General features: G+C 46.2%; 1 protein-coding gene across 3 annotated transcripts in view; it reads right to left on the bottom strand.

Annotated features, from left to right (window-relative positions):
* The window catches only part of PSMC5 (proteasome 26S subunit, ATPase 5), an 84326-nt gene that overhangs the window by 47426 nt on the left and 11096 nt on the right, over positions 1-25804 (bottom strand). The window contains exons 1-3 of one of the 3 annotated variants that reach the window (XM_075350298.1): positions 9892-10009; positions 1959-2030; positions 1679-1748 (exon numbers count right to left, since the gene is read on the bottom strand). In XM_075350298.1, the coding sequence (XP_075206413.1) occupies positions 1679-1748; positions 1959-2030; positions 9892-9948 (199 nt within the window). In that variant the 5' untranslated portion in view covers positions 9949-10009. Of the gene's footprint in view, positions 1-1678; positions 1749-1958; positions 2031-9891; positions 10010-25804 lie in introns of those variants that run through there. The other 2 variants (XM_075350299.1, XM_075350300.1) reach the window with 2 other exon arrangements.

Here is a 25804-nt window from a genome sequence, read left to right as displayed (position 1 = left end):
TGGCCTTTGTCAGATTGGACTATTATCACATGTAAAGCATCAGTAATCAATTGGTATGTATGCCATAGAGAGGGTAACGAGGGTATTAATCGTCAGGAGGATGGAGTCCTGGAAAGGATAATATGCTATATGTTTCCTCAGGGAATGCAGACTTTTCTATATTGCCGTGATGTCCTGCAGACAGTCAGGCAGGGTAAGTTCTATACTGAAAACGGATTATATTTTCACATCTCCTTATGTCATATATGCTTTTTGTCATATAATCTTGTTGGAGTAAATGGTCATGTCAGAAAGGCACCAAACGTGGTATGACACTGCAGGGATCACACAGGCACGCTCCACAGCAAGCTTCTTCTGGTAGCCCATACCTGGTCCTGCCGGACGTATTGCACCATTGCTGTTACGCCACGTTTGGTGCCTTTCTGACATGACCATTTACTCCAACAAGATTATATGACAAAAAGCATATATGACATAAGGAGATGTGAAAATATAATCCATTTTCAGTATAGAACTTACCCTGTCTGACTGTCTGCAGGACATCACGGCAATATAGAAAAGTCTGCATTCCCTGAGGAAACATAGCATATTATCCTTTCCAGGACTCCATCCTCCTGACGATTAATACCCTCGTTACCCTCACTATGGCATACATACCAATTGATTACTGATGCTTTACGTGTGATAATAGTCCAATCTGACAAAGGCCGAAACGTCAATTGATTGTTTGGACAAACATGTACCATCTATCCAGAAAATTTTTTTGATCAATAAAGAAAATTTTTAGTACATGCAACTGGTTTGTTTCTTAAAGGGGTAAACAGTGTGCCGGAGTTCTCCTTTCAACAAATTAAATTGCTAATCCCTGTCTAACCGTCCCTGTATACACTAGTATAGATAAAGAGATCTTTAGAAAAAGTATTTCTAAAGATCGTTTCAGATATGCTAATGAGGCCAGGGACTAGTCGCAAGCGCGTTTGTTCCCTCAGCTAGTTGGCCCACTTGCATGTTAGCATGCCCTGTTGGCGTACTAACATGCTAATGAATGCGCAGTGACGCGCACATACCTCACTCTTCATGGCGGCCAGCAGAGGATGGATGCGCACTGCACATGATCCGGAGTATCTGGAACGTCCGATCAAGTGCACTATACCTTACTGAAGCCAGCAAGCTTACACCCAGCATCAATTCAGTGCACATAATTGGAAGTCCAGGGGACTCCGGATCATAAGAAACTATCTTTAGAAATACGTTTCCTAAAGATCCCTTTATCTATGCTAGTGTATACAGGGACGGTTAGGCAGGGATTAGCAATATGTACCCAGAACTGCTCGTGGATCTAGGTGCATATTGGACCTGACAGGTTCCCTTTAAGGTAACAGTTGTCATATTGCAATACAAGTCACTCATGCACCCCAGAATCAGGTGATATAACTGGCACTTTCAGCTTTTGGCTGTGGGGTTAATTGTAGGGACAGAATATTGTACCAGGACCAGACAATGAAGAAAGTGGGCAGCAGGTTTTTGCTACAAAATTCTACCCAGTTTAAAAAGGAATAAAAGCAAAGCCGAGCAGCCTAACCATTATATTGGACTGTAATCAACCACAATGAACACTGTGAGAAAGAAAGCCATGACACCAGTGTGCACAGAGCCCAGTATCGTCTGTTCAGCTTACCTTTTGCATTGAGCTCATTTCTCTGGGCTTGAAGACGTCTCAAGTTTTGGCTTTTTTCATTGACGACCAACTAGAGAGAAAAACATTGACCAGAGTCACATACCACAAATGACTGAAGAAATAAGCTGCAGTGAATGGTAGATCTACAATCCTCTGAATACAACGCAGATTAGACTTTGGGTATATTCATAGGCTTCAGAAAAAAAAAGGCTATGTAACATGACACAGGTTACGAGTGCATTACAAGCAGCAGGGAAGTGGGAATATTTCATTTTTTTACCTGTAGATCCTCGATCTTTGACAAATAATACTGACGTAAGCCGGTGCCACCACGAGTCTCATCCATATCCATCTGCATGGAGAAGAAATCATGGTAATTTTATTTTTACTGCTGTTAGAGTAAAGATAAAACAAAGTAATATAGGAGACAGACAGCTGGTTCTGCTATTGTTTCACCAGGTGAGTTGTAGATCACTATGGGAAGCGATAGCACGATGCCATGATCGCAGAGGGCCTCCTCATAGTCCAGAGAATGAAGTGGAGACTAGTAGTGTTATGTGAGTGCCATCCTTACTAAATTAGGATAGAGTGGTATTAGGTTAGGTCCCAAAGATGTGCCTTGTCGCTGGCTGTTGGGCTCTCATAAACTGGCCATTTCCTGCACTAATTTTTAAAACTTCCGGTCATGCGAACTATGAAGTCGGGTGTACGCGTCCTGGATTCAGAGAGGTCTAGTGCGCATGACCGAATGTGCCAGGACTTCTGATCATCCGCACTGAGCCTAAGGCTATGTGCCCGCGTTGCTTTTTTAGGTGCTTCTCTTCTGCACAGAAAAAGGCATGGTTTGTCAGGAAACCGCGGCAGAAAGAATGTACATTTTTAATTGCATTTACATGTTTTTTTCATATGCATTTTTGAGCTTTTAAGTCATGGTGATCACGGGGATTCAGGTGCTGTACTCCCGAAATCGCAGCCAGGACCTGGCTCTCAGTGCCTAGAGTGGTGCCTGCAACACTCCTGGCAGTTTAACCCCCTAAATGCTATGATAAGTGCAATTACAGTATAAAGGAGGCAGTGAGAGGAATTGCTTACTTCTCCCTGGCGATCGGGTCCCTGTAATGCGATCACAGGGACCCGATTGCTGCCATGGTAACCCTGGGTCATCAACATGAAAACAACTGAAATACTTTTTTCAGCAACAAAATCTGCAAGGAAAAAAGAAGCAGCGTCTGCACAGCAAGTCAGGATTATTTTTAGACTTTGCTGGGATGCTTTTTCCTTGCTTTTATTGATTAAAATAAGGAAAAAACACAAAAAATGCCAAGTGGCCACATAAGCCTAAGGCTGACATTGGAGGTGGACACAACGGACAGGTATGCGCACCAATGTCGAAGACGCTGGACATTGACTAGCACGTTAGCACACCTACAGGGGTGTCCTAACATTCTAAGAGGGTGGACTAGTTGGGGGAAAGAACGCTCGAGACTAGTCCGTGGCCTCATTAGCATATCATAAAGGATCTTTAAAAATACTTTTTCTAAAGATCTCCTTATCTATTCTACTGTATACAGGGACGGTTAGGCAGGGATTAGCAATATGCGCCCAGAACTACTCGTGGATCTGAGTGCATACAGGACCTGACAGGTTCACATTAACATCATTTCCACCACACAATTCACAAAATGCCAATAAAAACAGAAGAACGTGTCCATATAGTCACACAAAAATACCAGTGCTTCAGTCAAAGTTTACAAACGCGAGACCATGAGGATGTCAATTTCCTATGGACTTGTGATGTGATCGCTGACACAAAAGAGAATATGTTTAAAGAATTTCTTAGGCTATGTGCGCACTAGAAAAGTGATTTTTCTCAAGAAAATTTCTTGAGAAACTTCTGGGAGTTGAAGATTACAGCACCAGCGATAAAAAAACGCACCAAATCCGCGGGAAAAACGCATGCGTTTTTGCCGCGGTTTTTCCACAGGTTGGTCCCTGCAGTTTTTTTATGCTGAACTGCAATAAATAATATAGATAATCGATAGACAGATAATGGATAGAGGGAAAGATGGATAGATGAATAGATAGATAGATGAGAAAGACCTATGTGTCCCACCCGCCTGCATATTCTAAGCCGCCACCCTTTAGTGACTTTCATGTGGCACTAAAGGGTGCTTAGACTTGTATTTAGCCAAAAAATAAATAATTAAAAAAAAAAAAAAAAATGACGTGGGGTTCCCCCTATTTTTGTAGCCAGCTAGGGTAAAGCAGACGGCTGCAGCCTGCAGACCACAGCTGGCAGCTTCACCTTGGCTGGTAATCCAAAACAGAGGGCACCCCACGCTGTTATTTTACATTAAATAATTGAAAACAAAAAACGTGGGGTCCCCCCCAAATTGGATCACCAGCCAAGGTAAAGCGGACAGCTGGGGTCTGATATTCTCAGACTAGGGAGGTCCACTGTTATTGGACACTCCCCAGCCTAAAAACAGGAGGCTGCAGCCGCCCCAGAAGTGGCGCATCCATTAGACGTGCCAATCCTGGCACTTCGCCCCAACTCATCCCGTTGCCCTGGTGCGGTGGCAAACAAGGTAATATATGGGGTTGATGCCAGATGTGTAATGTCACCTGGCATCAAGCCCTGGGGTTAGTGATGTCACGCGTCTATCAGATACCTGACATCACAAACCCAGTCAGTAAGAAATATAAAATAGACAACAAAAAAAGTTTTATTTGAAATAAAAACACTCCCCACATTCCCTCTTTCACCAATTTATTGATAAGAACAATCAATTCCACGTCCGGCATAATCCAATAAGGGGGGGGTCCCACGGCGATCCATACCATAGTCACTGTCCCAGTCCATGAAGAACAGAATGTTCCCCCATTGGCTGGGAGAGCAGTGCAGTGACCTGAGCCAACATCAATAGCCCAGGTCACTGCAGGGGATGCCGAGCGCTGCTGTCAGGAGGATAGATGAGATCATTACCTGCTGTGATCATCTCCTGTACTGCTGACGTCAGCGCTGTCACTGACTTCTATGCCCGCCGCGTTGTCAGCAGTATCGAGAGAGCCCGTGACGTCACCGCTAGTGACAAGTCTCGGGCCGCTCGCGAGACGGGCATAGACAGCAGTGACCGCGGTGACGTTAGGAGGCAGGAGATCGTCACAGCAGGTAATGATCTCATCTCCTGACAGCAGCGCTCGGCATCCCCGCGGCTGCACGCACTGCTGTGTGTCAGTGTCTGCCTGCGCTGCAGGGTGACAAGCTGCCAATACTGCGGGCAGACACTGACACTGCAGGGCAGGCAGCCGCGGGGCTGGAGCAGGACACAGACTGCACGGGCAGCTGGAGGTCACACGGAAGTGCTTCTGTGCGGCGTCCAGGGAGTGTGACGTCTGTGTTTACTCATCTCCGGTTCCTCTTCCTGGCATAATGACATCACTTCCTGCAAAACCACAGGCAGCGATGAGCATTACCGCAGGTAAATCGTGGCTATACCGCACATCATTTGCTACCTGCGGTATACCCCCGGTATTTCGCGATTACATTACAGTGAATGGAGTGAAATTCCGAGGGTATACCACAGGTACCTGCGGAAAAGAAGTGACATGCACATTTTCTCAAGAAATATTCTCAAGAAAATCTTCACAAAGAATTTTCTTGAGAAAAAAACGCAGCGTGCGCACAGCTATTTTTTTTTCCCATAGGTTTTGCTGGGAAATGTCTGCAGAAAGATTTCAAACGTTTCTCAAGAAATTTCCGCAGCAAAACCGCGGGTAAAACGGCCTAGTGCGCACATAGCCTAAAGGAGCGTTTCTGGGTATTCTGCTTTAGGGCAGGCCCATGGAATAGCACTGCTGCACTAATATAGCTGTAATTCTTGTCCTGTGGCCTCAACTGATGGAAACAGACACATATGAAGCTGTCTGTAGGTCTCCGAACTGTGTAACTGGGAATGGACAGGAAAACAAAAGCAGCAATGCTGTGGTGTGAGCACATCCTGAAGAGAGCGCTTCAGTCAATTATTGGCTCGTGTGCCAGAGATCATGTATGTGAGAGTGATTAGCGCAGGAGCACCCAGCACCGTCTGCTCAGTTGTGCATTTCTAACCTCCCCAATCACACAGTGGTTGCTGTGTGCAGTAGAGGTCACTTTCTGAGTGTTCTCAGCGTAAGGCTATGTGCGCACGTCTGTATTCTGCAGTGACAAATAGACCGCAGATTTTTTACACCGCACGTGCGTTCCAAAACGCAGCCGAAAAGCTGCGTTTTGGATGTATTTTGAATGCAGAATTCATGCGCTCTGGATGCTTGCTCTGCCATAGACAGAGTGGGAAAAGCATCCTAAACGCATAAAAGTAGTGACATGTTCCTTTTTAGAACGCAGCGTTTTGGCAAAAAATGTCAGCATTCAAAACGCTGTGTTCTAAAACGCAAAGTGCGCATGGAATTTGCAAAATTCTCAGTCTTTGCTGGGGACGCAGGACCCAGTTTAAAACGCTGCGGAAACGCATGAAAAATGCACACGTGCGCACATAGCCTAAAGGCTGCTTTACACGCTGCTTAATCGCCAGCGATGTCGCTGGTGAAAGCACCCGCCTCCGTCGTTTATGCGTCTCGGGCAAATCGCTGCCCGTGGCGCACAACATCGCTAGGACCCGTCACACATACTTACCTTCCTAGCGACGTCGCTGTGGCCGGTGAACCGCCTCCTTTCTAAGGGGGCGGTTTGTGCGGCGTCACGACGACATCACACGGCAGGCCACCAATAGAAGTGGAGGGGCGGAGAGCAGCCACATGAAAGTCACGCCCACCTCGTTACCGGAGGACGCAGGTACGGTGTTGTTCGTCCTTCCTGGGGTGTCACACGTAGCGATGTGTTTTGCCTCAGGAACGACGAACAACCTGCGTCCAAAAGCAGCAACGATATTTTGGAAATGGACGATATGTCAACGATCAACAATTTGGTAAGTATTTTTGATCGTTAGCGGTCGCTCGTTCGTGTCACACGCAACGACGTCGCTAACGAGGCCGGATGTGCATCACGAATTCCGTGACCCCAACGACATCTCGTTAGCGATGTCGTTGCGTGTAAAGCCCCCTTAAGTCTATGGGAATTCAGAATGAGGTCCTGCAGCCTTGTTCCGAGTCCCACAGACTTACACTGAGATTGTAACAGCTACACCACACGGTGATCCGGCAGGTTACAGAGGTGGTCACGCGATGCTGGCATGAAACTGATATCTGATGCCGGTGAGTAGCTTACTACACTCACATACATAATAGCTAGCACACTGGAATATTAAAAATAAACAAATGTGACCAGAGTGCTCCTTTAAAATAACTTACTGATCCTTGAGACCCCTACCGATCCCAAGAGGCGGTCTCTGCAGTACCGTGTACATGATCAACCTCTGTTCTATTCATTCTCTATGGAACTGACAAACAGCTGAGCTCCGTACTCTGCATTCTCCAAGAATGGAGGTCAGGCATGTACACACTTCTGCTTGATTCTCAAGTTCCAAAGTCCTGTTCTTTGGATAGCTTGAAGTCTTCTACTGTAGTATATCACAAAAGTGAGTACACCACTCAAATTTTGGAAATATTTCATTATATTTTCCTGGGACAACACTGAAAATCTGACACTTTGATACCATGTAAAGTAGTCAGCCCTCTATATAACTCAACATAGCCATTAACGTCTAAACCGCTGGCAACAAAAGTGAGTACACCCCTAAGTGAAAAGGGCCACATTGTGCCCAATTAGCTATATTCACTCCCCGCTGTCATGTGACTTAGCGTTACAAGGTCTCAGGTGTGATGGGGAGCAGGTGTGTTACATTTGATGTTATCGCTCACACTCTCTCATACTGGTCACTGGAAGTTCAACATGGCACCTCATAGCAAAGACTTCTCTGAGGATATGAAAAAAATAAGAATTGTTCTCTACATAAAGATGGCCTAGGCTATAAGAAGATTGCAACACCATGAACCTGAAGTGCAGCACAGTGGCCAAGACCATACAGTGGTTTAACTAGATAGGTTCCACTCACAATAGGTCTTGCCATGGTCGACCAAAAAAGCTAGGTGCACGTGCTTAGCGTCATATTCAGAGGTTGTCACTTTCAAAATAGACATTTGCATGCTGCCAGCATTGCTGCAGGGGTTAAAAGGTAAAGGGATGGGGGGGCATATCCTGTGGTCTGATTAGACCAAGATAAACTTATTTGATTCAGATGGTATCAAGTGTGTATGGTGACAACCAGTGAGGAGTACAAAGACAAGGGTGTCCTGCCTACAGTTAAGCATGGTGGTGGGAGTGTCATGGTTGAGGGCTGCATGAGTGCTGCCGGTTGTGGGGACCTACAGCTTGTTGAGGGAACCATGAATACCAACATGTACTGAGACATACTGAAGCAGAGCTCAATACCCTCCCTTCAGAAACTGGGCTGCAGGGCAGTATTCCAACATAACAACAACCCCAAATATACTTCTAAGATGACCACTGCTTTGCTAAAGAAACTGTGGGTAAAAGGTGCTGAACTGGACAAGCATGTCTTCAGACCTAAACCCTGTTGACCATCTGTGGGGCATCCTCAAACAGAAGGTGCACGATTGCAAGGTCTCTAACATCCACCAGCTCTGTGATATTGTAACGGAGGATGGACGAGGATTCAGTGGCACTTGAGAAGCTCTAGTGAACTTCATAGCCAAGAAAGTTAATGCAGTGTTTGAAAACAATGGTGGCCACATAAAACATTGACACTTTGGGCACAATTTGGCCATTTTCACTTAGGGGTGTACTTACGTTTGATGCCAGTGGTTTAGACATTAATGGCCATGTGTTGAGTTATTTAGAGGGCATCTAATATACACTGTTATACAAGCTGTACACTGACTACTATACATTGTATCAAAGTGTCAGATCTTCAGTGTTGTCCCATGAAAAGATAAAATATTTACAAAACTGTGAGGGGTGTACTCACTTTTGTGTACTGCAGATATCCTCCACCTTACATATAGGAGATAATTCTTGTAAATTTAAAACGGAAAACTCTACATTTTGTTACAAATCACTAAGAATACCAGAATGTAAATGTAGGTGTCCACAGATACATCTGTCATCGCTCCATCGTAAGCATGGATCGCAGCAGTTACGTTATTAAAGGAGATCTCTGGGACACTAAAATTGCGGTCATATCGTTAGGATAGGTCATCAATGTCTGATCGGTGAGGGTGCGACACCCGGCCACCCGCTGATCGGCTGTACCCTGTGCCAGCGGAAGTAGCTACTGAATCGAGTAGTGGGTGGATATGCAGGACCCACGCTGCGGTCACCATAGCTGGAGATTAACTGAGCAGTCACGGCCGCTGCAGGCACCGGAAAAAGGTGGACAGTGGGGTTGTCAGGTGTTGCACCAGGCCAATCAGACTTTGATGAGCCATCCTGAGGACAGCAGTTTACAACTTTAAACAATATTATTGATCGCACCAATAGTTACACAAAAAAAAACCCTGATAGGTCCAGTTCTACCTTCTGTACCACTATAAAACATCTAGCCCTTGGCTACATATCACGTCTGCTGTTACTACCTTGATGGCCGGGCAGTGCAGTGTGACTGCTCTGACTGTAAAGAACCCTTCCCTACTTCGATGCTGGAATTGCTTTTTCCACAAAAGGCTATGTTCACCTCATGTGTCTGACGTGGACTTTCCGTAATGTCAGTGACTACATGTACCATTTCTTATAACGGAGCCACAATGGCGAGCTCCACTCATTGGATGAATATAGGGCAACCACTGACGGGAACTATCTGGTTCCATGATGGCATCTTCTGATGAGTCAGTCACCGCTGCAGACAGTGACTGAATGCAGCTCTGGTCAGGTTCCCTTTCCGCCCATCAGGTGGACCCCCTTATCTATGAGTTATCACCTAACCTATACATGGGGGATATCTTGCTGCTACTGGACACCCCCTTTAAGGCCTCCATACACCGTGCAGTGAGGCTTACATGTGGACAGGCCCCTTAAATCTGCATGACTTCAAGGCTCAGCACAGCCCCTGATGTGTAATCCTAGCAGGGCTGTAAGGCATGCACGCCTATTACTATCCGGTGTAAACAGGCACCAATCAGGCTGCAAATACCGCACACAATAGGGGCCAGGACCCGCAGCCTCCAGTACGTGCCCCGCATTACATACACATACGTACACCCGGTACCTGTTCTGATCCGTCCGCCGCCATCTTGAATTCACCCGGCGGAGCCATTCTCCTTCTCACCGTGACTCAGGACCGGAAGCGGCGTAGACGCAGCTACGTACGAGCGGACGTCCTGCCCAGACCATAGAGTTGTATTGAACAGCGGGAACGTCACGTGCGTTCCCACTGAAGCTCTTGAGCGCCATCTGCTGCACGGGAAGGTAATAGCAAGAAGAGGAACTCGGAAACCGTGCAGTCATAGGAGCCAATCCCAGACGGTGACGTAATAAGGTCACATGACCCAGCCCAGTGCAGTGCTGCCCACATGCCGGGCGGTGTGGTTTTTGGTGCAGCATCTTACACCGCAGAATACATTGGGGCTGAGGGTTATGGCTGAATCATTTTCCATTCGGAAAGGCACCCATTTTAACCCTTTCCTGCTATAGTCACAGTTCTCTTTTCCTCTTCTTCCAAGAGCCATAACTTTTTGTTTTTTTTTGTGGGGTTTTTTTGCTTTTTGCTGGATGAGTTGTAGTTTTTCACTTTACTATAAAATATTATGAAAATGGGAGAAAAATAAGTTTCTTTGATGACTGGAGGAGGGAGGAGCTAGAGGCAGAGGGAGGAGCTATAAGCAGAGCTCCGCCTCCTCCCTCTTCTGTCTGCATAGAATCTCATCAGCACCAACTGCCATCTTCTATGTCAGTGATGGGAAAGTCTTCACTAAAAACAGATTTTACCTCAGAATTTTGATAATGACTGAAACCAAATCCTAATGTCCCCCTTCCCTTCTGAACACCACAATGTGTCTAAAACACAGTATCTACATATTTGTCATTAGTGTAGTGAGGAGAGCCCGCTTAAGTTACAGGGTGTAGGTTTCCTGAAGCACAAGCTCGGCACAATGTATGGACACTACAATGTACTGGGCACAGCAAGGACTTATTTGCAATTTTTAATTCTGCAGCATTCATTGTGTTTGGGTGGCTTTACACGCTAAAGCGATGTCGTTGAGGTCACGGAATTTGTGACGCACATCCGGCCGCGTTAGCGATGTCGTGTGTGACACCGATTTTGAATCGTCGGAAAAACATTCAAAATCACTCATCGGTGACATCCCCCCTATTCCCAATTATCGTTGCTGCTGCAGTAACGATGTTGTTCATTGCTCCTGCGGCAGCACACATCGCTACATGTGACGCCACTGGAACGACAAACATCTCCTTACCTGTGTCCACCGGAAAAAGGAGGAAGGAAGAAGGTGGGCGGCATGTTCCGGCTGCTCATCTGCCCCTCCTTTTCTATTGGGCGGCGGTTCAGTGAACGCTGCTCTGACGCTAAATGAACCGCCCCCTTAGAAAGGAGGCGGTTCGCCGTTCACAGCGACGTCGCAGAGCAGGTATGTGCGTGTGACGCTGCCGTAGCGATAATGTTCGCTACGGCAGCGATTACCACATATTGTGCCACCGACGGGGGCGGGTGCTATCGCACGCGACATCGCTAGCCGATGCTAGCGATGTCACAGCGTGTAAAGCCATCCTTAGACTCTATCTGTGTTTTCCACAGACTGAATAATCACTACACCCGTAGATGATTTCCCAGTTGGTGTAATTTCCAATATGTGGTGACTTGAGGGGGTTTCTTCTGTTCTTGCAGTTAGGGGTTCTGTAAATGGGGTCTGCAAACTGTTCTAGGAAAATCTGGGCTCGAAAAATCAAATGGTGCTCTTTCCCCTCCGAGCCCTGTGGTGAGGCCAAATAGTGATATACGGTCACATGTGGGGTATTGCCTCGTTCAGGAGAAATTGTGTAACATATTATGAGGTCTTTTTTTTTTTTACCTATTCCCCTTGTGAAAATTGGAGATCCGGGACTAAAACAACAATTTAGTGTTAAAAATGTAATTATTTTTCCTTAAACCCCAATATTATAAAATTTTGTGACACACCTATAATGTCAATAAGCTCATTGCACCCATGGATGAATTAATTGAGGGGTGCAATTTGTAAAATGGGGTCAATTGTGGGGCTTTCTGCTGTTATGGCATCTCAGGGGCTCTGCCAATGTGACATGGCACCTGCAAACCATTCCAACTAAATCTTCACTCCAATATGGCGCTCCTTCCCTTCTTCACTTTGGACTGCGCCTCAAAAGTATTTTTTGACCACATATGGTGTATGTGCGCACTCAGGAGAAATTGCACAACAAATTGTATGGTCCATTATCTCCTTTTACCTAATGAATTTGAAAACTGTGGGGTTAAAGCAACATTTTTGTGGTTAAAATTATATTTTTTCATTTTCAGGCCCAACGTTATAAATTTCTGTGAAGCCCCCGGGGGTTCAAGATGCCCACCAGTCATCTAGATATATTCACCGAGAGGTCTAGTTTTCAAAATGCGGCCACTTGTGGGGGTTTCTGTTTTTCTGGCACCACAGGGGTTCTGCCAATGTGGCATGGCACCCACAAACCAATCCAACTAAATCTGAACTCAAATATAAGTGAGCTCCACTGTTTAGGCACCTCAGGGGCTCTCCAAACGCGACAACTATTTTGCATGACACAACTCTGGTTTAAGGGCGTAAAAATCCAAAATTTGGAAATTTAGAAATTTTCAAAATTTTCGCCAAATTTCCAATAATTTGACAAGTAAACACAAAACATATTGTTCTCAATTTACCATTATCATGAAGTACAATAAGTCACAAAAAACATTATCAGACTCATTGGGATGCACTGAGCATTCCAGAATTATTAGAAAGTGACACTGGTCAGAATTGAAAAAAAATGGCCTGGTCACGAAGGTAAAAATGGGCTTGGGGCGAAGGGGTTAAGTGGCTAAACATCAATAATTAGAGTCCAGGTGTCGGCTGTGTGACACAGGCGCAGCCACCATGTTTGTAACAGTCTCAGCTCCTGAGCCTGCTCCATACTCTAGCACCCTTGCATATTAAAATCTCAATGTCAATGTCAATTTCTGTTAAGGATTTTCACAGCAGAATTCACTGCTTTCAAGGTAGAAGTAGAACGATAATATAAAATTCACTTTGGTTTGAGGCGGATTTTTCCATTTTATGAGAAGCTGGCTGCAAAAAAAAATCTTGGCAACATACGTGTAAAAATGCATTAGTGTAGTATCTGTGTAATATGGATCTGGAACACACTCACGTGCAAGAAGCTCATTTTGGGAAAGATTTTCTTCATCCTGATGGGGTATCTTCTTCATCCCGATGTCCTGTCTGCAGGCCAGCTGATCTGTGTAGGGAGCGGTGAGCAAAGCGATGACGTCATCCCTGTGCACACCGCTAGTCTCCACACAGGTCAGCTGGCCGGCAGACAGGAGGACATCGCGATGCTGCAGGGGAACAGCTGCACACAGGTCAGTGGCGCTGCTGCTGACCAGGGCTGTGGAGTCGGAGTTGGAGTCGTGGAGTCGGAGTTCATTTTGGTGGAGTCGGAGTCGGTATAAAATGGACTGACTCCAATTCCTAAAACATATAATAAATTGGGGACAGTAGTGCAATGCAGAATGGGCTGAATATTTTTTCATAGGAATTTATGAAAGTTATGAAATGTCCTATAAATGGCTGTTCTATTCCTGATCTAAGGCTACATTCACACACGGCGTTTTTGCTGCGTTTTTTGAGGATACGTTTTTCAGCTGCAAAAGCAGATCAGCTTTTTAAAAACCGCATTACCTGACAAGGTGTTGAGCTCATAAATAATGTTTCAATAGCAAAAGCAGATTAGAAAAATAACGGACAATGCTTCAAACATGATAAGTACAATTAAACTGATGAATAAGAGCAATCAATGAACAACAGCTAGAAGAAAATTTAGGATTCAGTATGTGTGAGATGGAGCCACAGTGCTGTTCATGTAACTGAGGAACAAACAGATATTACAACAGAAGAACAGCAAAATGATGCTTTAGGATTAGATGATCTTGTTGAAGCTGCTTCAAAACACTTTCATATTCATCACATGCGTTGTGTTGTGCACACGCTGCAGCTGGCAATAAGAGATAGTCTGCAAGAGGGATATGCTGGAAATCTGATTGGAAAAGTGAGGAAATTGGTTATTGCCGCCAGAACCCCTAAAATTGATTCTATCTTGAAGAGAGGTGCTGGAAAGGGGCAAGTGTATATAAGAGCTCAGGCCGCTGTGAGAACATAAAAAACACTTTATAATACTTACCTAACAGTCGCTCGGTTGGCCATATTTGCATCTCCGTTCTCCGGTGCCGGTGCTGTCTCTTTCGGCCATCTTCGTCCTCCTTCTCTAGCCGCGGTGTGTTGTGAATGTTAGTTATGTGTTGGCTGCTGGGAGGCTCCCTCTGGTGGCCAGGAATGGTTTGGACTTGGACCAGGTGTGTTGTGCAGTGGGTGTTTCCTTTGCTAACTCTCTGCTTATTTAAATCCTGGTCTGATTGCAGGCTGTTGCCGGATGTCAGTTGTTCTTTGTATCTCCAGCCTGCTTAATCCTGCTCTACACCACATCTTCCCCAGATAAGTGCTTGCTCTTTATTTATTGTCTGGTTCTTTTGTTTATCTGGGTTTGTCATTTGCTGTGGTTGGTTTCAGTTTATTTGCTTGCAGGGATTTTCCCCCTTACTGGATAGTTGATGAACTCCCTGCAGTTCTGTGTGGAGTATAGCTCCTTTGGGTCCATGTGTTTGTGGCTTGTTGACTTTGTTATGATTCTTGTTTTCTGTTCATTTGTATGACAAGGGCACCTGGTATAGGACGGAGTTCAGATCGAGCGATCTGAGGGCCTTTTTGTACTATCAGGAAGTTGGTATTTTGCAGGGTTTTTCTCTGGTCAATAATAGCAAGGACTAAAACTTAGCTTTTAATAAATACATTAAAAGGGTACCAAAGTGCTAGTGCATGAATTGTGCAAATAACAAAAGGTGATGCCAAAATGGCAATAAATCAGAGCAATCTCACCCAGATCTTCTCCATGGATAAGATTAAACACCGGTCCGGGGTTGATCACTGGCTGGAAGAATCAGGGCAATGCGTCGGGTGATGGAATAGCAAACCCTGTCGTGCCCCGTGGTTAAACTTCCGCCCTGACAAGGGCAGCCCCAAATAAGTTGTCTGCCCCACAACCACAAAATGAAAATATATGTACTCCCGACGCGTTTACCTCTTAATAAAAAAAGAGTTCCTCAGGGGAGAGCGATCAGCCTGCAATGGCAGGAGAGAGAAAAAGATCGACCTGCAGTGGCAGGGATCAATGCAGGCTAGTGGATCAAAGAAGACCTATGTGCCCGGGTAGACGGTGATACTGTTACGGTTGCTGCGAGCACTGGAGACTATGTCCAGATTTCTTGCTACTGCACATGTGCGAGCGCTGGAGACTAAGTCCAGATTTCTTGCTACTGCACATGTGCGAGCGCTGGAGACTAAGTCCAGATTTCTTGCTACTGCACATGTGCGAGCGCTGGAGACTAAGTCCAATCTTGGAGCCATTGCACATGTGCGGGTGACATCATCGCTGACACGAGGTCACATGTCTCTGACACCTTCTATGCCGATTGGTCGCTGGTCATGTGCTTGTGACGTCTTGCTCGGTGATAGGCCAGCATGACGTCACTCCTGTCGTTCTGGCAGCGGATTGGCTCTGGTGTCCTCCATCTTGGATGAGGCACAGAGTCTATATAAGACCCTGACACACGCCGCATGGTGCTCAGTCCTCTTGGTTCATGCATATGAGTAGACGCTCTGTGCGCGTTCCTCTAGGCATTCCTCTGTCTATGCTAGGTGAGCGCTACCGGCAGGGTAGCGTTCTTATACCTTACAGCTTCGGCTGCTGTCCGTATCCTTACCTCTTAGGGGAGCGGTAAAGTAAAGGTGCCTGAGGCACATGGTCTGGCTGGGCCTTGTGATTCTACTCGTAGGTGGACGTTGCCGCTAGGGTAACGTTCCTTATACTGCGTCTGGCAGTTGTTCGTATCCTCGCACACTAGGGGAGCGAACAGAGGTAGGAGCTTTGTGCGGCTTACGCTGCTGTTCGTCTCTTTTGCACCACTAGAAGAGCGGACCTAGGCAGGTGCCATATCTAGTGGTTCGTGTCCTCGCACACTAGTGGAGCGAACGCAGGTAGGAGCTTTGTGCGGCTTACGCTGCTGTTCGTCTCTTTTGCACCACTAGAAGAGCGGACCTAGGTAGGTGCCATTTCGCACACATTGCCTTTGTCTCTGTGATTATTAACAGAGATCATTCCACACACCCTCCAAGTAAGGGAGGAATTGCTTTACTTACTTACTATATCCTTCTGTGAGTTAACAGAGGTATTGCACTCTGCCATAGTCTGCAGCAAAGTCTTTGCACGGTGGACCCTGACTGTCTGATACTCCTTTCAGTTATTATCAGACAGCCCCCCGTAACAGATACACAGTCCCTAAAGCCTCCCACCACTTTATACATGTTGAATAATTGTGATTACCTCCAACTGTGAAGAAGAATCCTCAAAGGGCGCAATAGACTCCATTGCTTAGTGCAGCATTAGCGTCTGAGGTCATTTCCGGTTTGACAAACCTCCGACTTCCGCGTTCCACCCTGGGACGCATCATTCACAGTCGCACCATACCATGAGGTCACTTCCGGTATAGCGGAACTCATTCCATACTGCAAATACATGCAGTCAAATGGCAAGCTGATAGGAGCGTGCCTTTAACAGCTTAGCCGCATCCCACTTTATATATAATAATGGACAGTACATAAACGCAGTGTCCGTATTTCAAATACAAGCACCGTGACTTCTGGTTTACTATCACAGCGACGCCCACACAGAGAGGGACAACCAAAGTCACCAATCAGAAAGTATTGGGGCGTGTATTACTAAATCAGCTCATAACCATAGGCTGTGGCTGGATTTACCAATGCTAGCGTCTCTAGTGATAGGTGACACAGACATGCATCAGGCATAAGAAATTGAGCAGGCGCTCATAGCGACGCACGCACCTAAAAAACATGGGTGATTAACCCTGTAGGTGCCGCCTTATGGAATAACATACAGTAACCAAATAGGCAATAGCGAAGCTATACTTTCTGATTGGTGACTTTGGTTGTCCCTCTCTGTGTGGGCGTCGCTGTGATAGTAAACCAGAAGTCACGGCGCTTGTATTTGAAATACGGACACTGCGTTTATGTACTGTCCATTATTATATATAAAGTGGGATGCGGCTAAGCTGTTAAAGGCACGCTCCTATCAGCTTGCCATTTGACTGCATGTATTTGCAGTATGGAATGAGTTCCGCTATACCGGAAGTGACCTCATGGTATGGTGCGACTGTGAATGATGCGTCCCAGGGTGGAACGCGGAAGTCGGAGGTTTGTCAAACCGGAAATCACCTCAGACGCTAATGCTGCACTAAGCAATGGAGTCTATTGCGCCCTTTGAGGATTCTTCTTCACAGTTGGAGGTAATCACAATTATTCAACATGTATAAAGTGGTGGGAGGCTTTAGGGACTGTGTATCACCGTCTACCCGGGCACATAGGTCTTCTTTGATCCACTAGCCTGTATTGATCCCTGCCACTGCAGGTCGATCTTTTTCTCTCTCCTGCCATTGCAGGCTGATCTCTCTCCCCTGAGGAACTCTTTTTTTTATTAAGAGGTAAACGCGTCGGGAGTACATATATTTTCATTTTGTGGTTGTGGGGCAGACAACTTATTTGGGGCTGCCCTTGTCAGGGCGGAAGTTTAACCACGGGGCACGACAGGGTTTGCTATTCCATCACCCGACGCATTGCCCTGATTCTTCCAGCCAGTGATCAACCCCGGACCGGTGTTTAATCTTATCCATGGAGAAGATCTGGGTGAGATTGCTCTGATTTATTGCCATTTTGGCATCACCTTTTGTTATTTGCACAATTCATGCACTAGCACTTTGGTACCCTTTTAATGTATTTATTAAAAGCTAAGTTTTAGTCCTTGCTATTATTCACTATTATATTGGACTATTGGGCTATATTTTCTGCTTGACAGAATCTGCTATTATATTTTTCTCTGGTCACCATCAGTCCCTTTCCTGTCCTTTCCTATTTTAGTCAGCGGGGGCCTCAACATTTGCTAATCCTGTCATCTACCTGTGTATTGTGTTTTTCCTATATCACCGCAGTCTTTGAATGTGGGGGGCTTGCTATTCTTGTCTATTTTCTGAGGCAGAGAGTTATTCATCTTTCCTACCTTTTAGGATAGTTAGTTCTCCGGCTGGGTTCGCGGTGCACAGGATGTTAGTGCACCCCTCGGCTACTTCTAGTTGTGATGGTTAGTAAGGGGATGGCGGCCAGATTAGTTGCCAATGCTCTTGTCACCTTTTGCCAATGATTTGTGGTTGTCCTCTAAACATATTCCTATGAGAGTTCCGTCTCCTAAATTTAAGCCCAGATTTATTGGACCTTATAAGATTTCGGAGATTATTAACCCTGTATCTTTCCGTTTGACTCTGCCTGCGTCATTTAAGATTCACAATTAGTGTTGAGTGAGTATGCTTGTCACTACTCGGTACTCGCACGAGTATCACTGTACTCGGGCTACTCGGCGGGGACCGAGTAATCTCGCGATACTCGTGCTGTATTCGTGGTCTTCATCCCTGCATGTTGGCGCTCTTTTGAGAGCCAGCCCTCATGCAGGGATTGGCTGGCAGACCACTGCAATGCCACAGCCCTGTTAGTTGTGGAATTGCAGTGATTGGCCGGCCCGCACAGCGTGACCGAGCCTTTATACCGGCGGGCGCGCTGTGCTCTGCACACAGCCATCTCGTATTCCCTGCTTTCCACGCCCACAGGCGCCTATGATTGGTTGTAGTGAGACACGCCCCCACGCTGAGTGACAGGTGTCTCACTGCACCCAATCACAGCAGCCGGTGGGCGTGTGTATACTGTGCAGTGACGTTTTTTTGAGCAGCGGAATCCTTAGGATTTCACTGCGCATACTCTCTCTGGATCCCTGGACCCATAACCAAGATAAATATCGGGTAACCAAGGAAAGTGCTTTACCCGATATTTACCCTGGCCACGTGTGCAGGGAGCCCGACACTTCCCTGCTCGGCTCCGCCCCCTCCCGCACTCCACTCCGCATGTGTATATATATATATATATATATATATATATATATATATATATATATATATATATATATATATATATATACACACGCACACACACACTCGCCTCTCCTCAGCACCATGGCCCCGCTCGGCTCCACCCACTCCGCACTCCTCCCCCCGCACAGATTCTCGGCGGCCGAGCGATCAGCTGATCACCCGCCGCTGGGAGCGATCAGCTGATCACCCGGCGCTGGGAGCGATCAGCTGATCACCCGGCGGCCTGCTGCAGGGAGCGATCAGCTGATCACCCGGCGGCCGGCTTCTGGGAGCGATCAGCTGATCGTTCACAATAATCTGCCGCCGGTAAAACTGTAAAAATAAATAAATAAATAATTTAAAAAACGGCGTGCGGTCCCCCCAATTTTAATACCAGCCAGATAAAGCCGGAGGCTGAAGGCTGGTATTCTCAGGATGGGGAGCTCCACGTTATGGGGAGCCCCCCAGCCTAACAATATCAGTCAGCAGCCGCCCAGAATCGTCGCATACATTAGATGCGACAGTTCTGGGACTGTACCCGGCTCTTCCCGATTTGCCCAGGTGCGTTGGCAAATCGGGGTAATAAGGAGTTATTGGCAGCCCATAGCTGCCAATAAGTCCTAGATTAATCATGTCAGGCATCTCCCCGAGATACTTTCCATGATTAATCTGTAAATTACAGTAAATAAACACACACACCCGAAAAATCCTTTATTAGAAATAAAAAACACAAACCAATTCCCTCGTAACCAATTTAATAAGCCCCAAAAAGCCCTCCATGTCCGGCGTAATCCACGGACCTCCAGCGTCGCATCCAGCTCTGCTGCATGGAGGTGACAGGAGCTGCAGAATACACCGCCGCTCCTGTCAGCTTCACACAGCAACTGAGGTGAGTAGCGCGATCAGCTGCTGTCAGTCAGGTAACTCACGGCCACCGCTGGATCCAGTAGTGGCCGCGGATAACCTTAGTGACAGCTCAGCTGATCGCGCTACTTACCTCAGTTGCTGCGTGGAGGTGACAGGAGTATTCTGCAGCTCCTGTCACCTCCATGCAGCAGAGCTGGATGCGACGCTGGAGGTCCGTGGATTACGCCGGACATGGAGGGCTTTTTGGGGCTTATTAAATTGGTTACGAGGGAATTGGTTTGTGTTTTTTATTTCTAATAAAGGATTTTTCGGGTGTGTGTGTTTATTTACTGCAATTTACAGATTAATCATGGAAGGTATCTCGGTGAGACGCATAACATGATTAATCTAGGACTTATTGGCAGCTATGGGCTGCCAATAACTCCTTATTACCCCGATTTGCCAATGCACCAGGGCAAATCGGGAAGAGACGGGTACAGTCCCAGAACTGTCGCATCTAATGTATGCGGCGGCAATTCTGGGCGGCTGCTGACTGATATTGTTAGGCTGGGGGGCTCCCCATAACGTGGAGCTCCCCATCCTGAGAATACCAGCCTTCAGCCGTCTGGCTTTATCTGGCTAGTATTAAAATTGGGGGGGACCGCACGCCGTTTTTTTTAATTATTTAATTATTTATTTCACTGCACAGTATACACACGCCCACCGGCTGCTGTGATTGGGTGCAGTGAGACACCTGTCACTCAGCTTGGGGGCGTGTCTCACTGCAACCAATCATAGGCGCCGAAAAGCAGGAAAGCAGGGAATACGAGATTGATTAATGAGCAGCCGGCTTTTTCAAAAGAGGAAAAGCCGCCGGAGTTTAGTGAACAGCTGTGCAGCGCCGCGGCAGTGATCGGGGAACGGTGAGTATGAGAGAGGGGGGGAATGACCGACAGACTGTGAGAGGGGGACAGACAAGACAGAGAGAGAACGACAGACAGACAGAGAGACCAACCGACGGACTGAGGGAGATAGAGTGAAAAAAAAAAAAATAACCGACATCGCTAGTAAAAAGCACAAAACGTGCGTTTTGGACATCGGAGTGCCACACAATGTTTTTACGTAAAATCTTTCATGTAATAATCTCAAAAAGTAACATACACCAGCTCTATCTCACTATTGGGTATGTGCCCTTAACATTTCTGCCATGAAAATTTATTTTGGTGTCATTTTGGAAGGTTTTCTGGCGAGTCCGTAAAAATGGCGTAAAACTCGGATAAAATTGTTCACAGCTGTGACTTTTGAGTGATAAATGCTTCAAGGGGTCTTCCCCATGCTTTTGCCATGTCATTTGAGCACTCTTCTGAGACTTTTGTGACATTTTTAGGGTTTCTACATGCTGTCGGGGGGTCATTTCATAAAAATACTCGGGTCTCCCATAGGATAACATTGGGCTCGGTGCTCGGGCCGAGTACACGAGTATCTTTGGATGCTCGGCCCGAGCCTCGAGCACCCGATCTTTTTAGTACTCGCTCATCACTATTCACAATGTCTTCCATAAGTCCTTGTTGAAGAAACATGTGGAGCCAGCAGTTCCTGCAGCAGCGCCTCCTGACTCTGTTTTGGTACAAGGGGATCTGGAGTATGAGGTTGAAAAAATTCTGGATTCCCATCGCAGTAGGCGTCAGCTTCAGTACCTTGTGAAATGGAAGGGTTATGGGCAGGAGGATAACTCTTGGGTTGTGGCTTTTGACATTCATGCGGACAGGTTGGTTCGCGCCTTCCATCATGCTCATCCCGAGCGACCCGGTGGCGTGGGTGAGGGTTCGGTGACCCCTCCTCAAGGGGGGGGGGGTACTGTTGTGAATGTTAGTTATGTTTTGGCTGCTGGGAGGCTCCCTCTGGTGGCCAGGAATGGTTTGGACTTGGACCAGGTGTGTTGTGCAGTGGGTGTTTCCTTTGCTAACTCTCTGCTTATTTAAATCCTGGTCTGATTGCAGGCTGTTGCCGGATGTCAGTTGTTCTTTGTATCTCCAGCCTGCTTAATCCTGCTCTACACCACATCTTCCCCAGATAAGTGCTTGCTCTTTATTTATTGTCTGGTTCTTTTTTTTATCTGGGTTTGTCATTTGCTGTGGTTGGTTTCAGTTTATTTGCTTGCAGGGATTTTCCCCCTTAGTGGATTGTTGAGGAACTCCCTGCAGTTCTGTGTGGAGTATAGCTCCTTTGGGTCCATGTGTTTGTGGCTTGTTGACTTTGTTATGATTCTTGTTTTCTGTTCATTGGTATGACAAGGGCACCTGGTATAGGACGGAGTTCAGATCGTGCGATCTGAGGGTCTTTTTGTACTATCAGGAAGTTGGTATTTTGCAGGGTTTTTCTCTGGTCACCATCAGTCCCTTTCCTATCCTTTCCTATTTTAGTCAGCGGGGGCCTCACCTTTTGCTAATCCTGTCATCTACCTGTGTATTGTGTTTTTCCTATATCACCGCAGTCTTTGACTGTGGGGGGCTAGCTATTCTTGTTTATTTTCTGAGGCAGAGAGTTATTCATCTTTCCTACCTTTTAGGATAGTTAGTTCTCCGGCTGGGTTCGCAGTGCACAGGATGTTAGTTCACCCCTCGGCTACTTCTAGTTGTGATGGTTAGTAAGGGGATGGCGGCCAGATTAGTTGCCAATGCTCTTGTCACCTTTTGCCAAGTATTTGTGGTGGTCTTCCATGGTTCCGGATCATAACAGCAGTGCATGACGCGTCCGACGTCATCCACACTCGCCAGCATTCATGTCCTGAGCAAGGCAGAACAAAGTATTGTAGTTCTCCGGTGCCGGCGCTGCCTCTTTCGGCCATCTTCGTCCTCCTTCTCTAGCCGCGGTGCATGACGCGTCCAACGTCATCCACACTCGCCGGCATTCAGGTCCTGAGCAAGGCAGAACAAAGTATTGTAGTGCGCCTGCGCAGGACCGGCGAGTGTGTATGATGTAGACGCGTCATGCACACAGGCTTCAGAAAGAGGACGAAGATGGCCGAAAGAGGCGGCGCTGGCACCGGAGAACAGAGACGCCCATATGGCCAACCAAGCGACCGTTAGGTAAGTATTAGTGTTTTTTATGTTCTCACAGCAGCCTGGGCTCTTATATAGAGTCATGGCCAAAAGTTTTGAGAATGCTACAAATATTAATTTTTACAAAGTCTACTGCTTAAGTTTTTCTAATGACAATTTGCATATACTCCAGAATGTCATAAAGAGTGATCAGCTTAACAGCAATTACTTGCAAAGTCAATATTGGCTAAGAAAATTAACTTTAACCCCCAAAACACATTTCAACATCATTGCATTCCTGCCTTAAAAGGAGCAGCTAACATTGTTTAAGTGATTGTTCCATTAACACAGGTGTGGGTGTTGATGAGGACAGGGCTGGCGATCAATCAGTCATGATTAAGTAAGAATGACACCACTGGACACTTTATAAGGAGGCTGGTGCTTGGTATCATTGTTTCTCTTCAGTTAACCATGGTTATCTCTAAAGAAACACGTGCAGCCATCATTGATCTGCACAAAAATGGCCTAACAGGGAAGAGTATTGCAGCTACAAAGATTGCACCTCAGTCAACAATCTATCGCATCATCAAGAACTTCAAGGAGAGAGCTTCCATTGTTGCCAAAAAGGCTCCAGGGCGCCCAAGAAGGACCAGCAAACGCCAGGACCGTATCTTAAAACTGTTTCAGCTGCGGGATTGGACTACCAGCAGTGCCGAGCTAGCTCAGCAATGGCAGCAGGCTGGTGTGAGTGCTTCTGCACGCATTGTGAGGCGGAGACTGGTTGAGCAAGGCCTGGTTTCAAGGAGGGCAGCAAAGAAGCCACTTCTCTCCAGAAAAAACATCAGGGACCGACTGATATTCTGCAAAAGGTACAGGGAGTGGAATGCTGAGGACTGGGGTCAAGTCATTTTCTCAGATGAATCCCCTTTTCGATTGTTTGGGACATCTGGAAAACAGCTTATTAGAAGAGGAAGAGGTGAGCGCTACCACCAGTCTTGTCTCATGCCAACTGTTAAGCATCCTGAAACGATTCATGTGTTGGGTTGCTTCTCAGCCAAGGGAATCGGCTCACTCACAGTCTTGCCTAAAAACACAGCCATGAATAAAGAATGGTACCAGAATGTCCTCCAAGAGCAACTTCTCCCAACTGTCCAAGAGCAGTTTGGCGCCCAACAATGCCTTTTCCAGTATGATGGAGCACCTTGCCATAAAGCAAAGGTGATCACTAAATGGCTCATGGAACAAAACATAGAGATTTTGGGTCCATGGCCCAGAAACTCCCCAGATCTTAATCCCATTGAGAACTTGTGGGCAATCATCAAGAGACGGGTGGACAAACAAAAAGCAACAAATTCTGGCAAAATGCAAGCATTGCTTATGCAAGAATGGACAGCTATCAGTCAGGATTTGGTCCAGAAGTTGATTGAGAGCATGCCAGGGTGAATTGCAGAGGTCCTGAAGAAGAAGGGTCAACACTGCAAATATTGACTTGCTGCATTAACTCATTCTGTCAAAATAACCTTTTGGTACTCATAATATGATTGCAATTATATTTCTGTATGTGATGTAAACATCAGACAAACACAATTAAAAACCAGAGGGCAACAGATCATGTGAAAATATAATTTTGGTGTCATTCTCAAAACTTTTGGCCATGACGTTTACAGCATGTTAGAATGCTGTATATAAGAGTCCGGTGATGGTGGCCACAGCTTATAAGCCAAAAAAGTGGTAACAGGTTCCCTTTAATAATTGAGACAAAGAGAGAATCCAGCTCACCGATCAGCTTAAGGCTTTTAATGAAAATGTCCTGCGAACGGAATGGTCTGGCCACTAGGTAATAGGATTAGAAAAGGAGATCCAGCGCGGTCCAATCAATAAAACTCTACTTTATTTAGGTTTTCTTAAAATCCAGGATATACAGCTCATGATACAGAGGTCAGTGAGAATATCTGTATCATGTGCTGTATAGGCTATATTTTAAGAAAACCTAAATAAAGTGGAGTTTTATTGATTGGACCGCGCTGGATCTTCTTTTCTGCTCTTAATAATTCTCTCCACTGGCGGACATCCAGCATGTGCAGTCGCACAGGGGTCCCGAGTAGGAGGGGGCCCCCGAGGTCCTGAAAACACATGGGGATTTATTTTGCCGGTGGCAGCTTGAACACTAACAGGAGAATCAGGGGCCCGTTCAGCTGAACGCATATGATTATGCTGAGCTGACACAGGCCCCTTCTTCACCTGTTGGGGGCCTGCAGGAGGGAGAATTCATCTCTGCAGGAGCTGCTGGCCGCACAGAGGATGACGTAATTTTTCAGCGCCAGAGAGAGGAGGCTCTGCACATCAGCTCTGTCTCCAGCAGAGCAGGGGCCTCTGTATGCAAACATGGCTCCCTGCCTCCCCTCATCCCTGAGCTGCTTCTTCTCCTGCACTGGAATTATTTAATGAAAATACAGCAGTCGGGCCCCAGGAGGTGGAGGGGAGGCTGCACCACAAGAGAAGATGGAAGTACAGGCTCCAGAGAAGAACCGTCCTGGGCCCCATATGCAATCATCTGCAGAGAGTCCATGTGTAATGTGTGCACAGCTATCTATCTATCTATCTATCTATCTATTTGTGTATCTAAGTATCTGTCTATCTATATATTATCTGTGTATCTAATCTATTATCTGTGTATCTAATCTATCTATTATCTATCTATCCATCTATTATCTATCCGTCTATCCATCTGTCTATTTGTTTATCTAATCTATCTGTATATCTAATACAGGGGTCTCAAACTCAGCTGGGTGCATGGGCCGCATATAGAAAAAAAAAATTGAGAGGGGCCGCATTATTTGCAGGACAAAGTGAACATTTTTAGTGATTCCATGATTTTTTCTATACACCTTTGGATCACTTTTTTAAACATTTTTTGCTTGTATATTATAACAAACGTGCAC

The sequence above is a fragment of the Anomaloglossus baeobatrachus genome, chromosome 5 (genome assembly GCF_048569485.1).
Source record: "Anomaloglossus baeobatrachus isolate aAnoBae1 chromosome 5, aAnoBae1.hap1, whole genome shotgun sequence".
NCBI classification, from domain to species: domain Eukaryota; kingdom Metazoa; phylum Chordata; class Amphibia; order Anura; family Aromobatidae; genus Anomaloglossus; species Anomaloglossus baeobatrachus.
The sequence above is the reverse complement of the archived record's forward strand: the minus strand, read 5'-3'. Positions and strand labels throughout refer to the sequence as shown.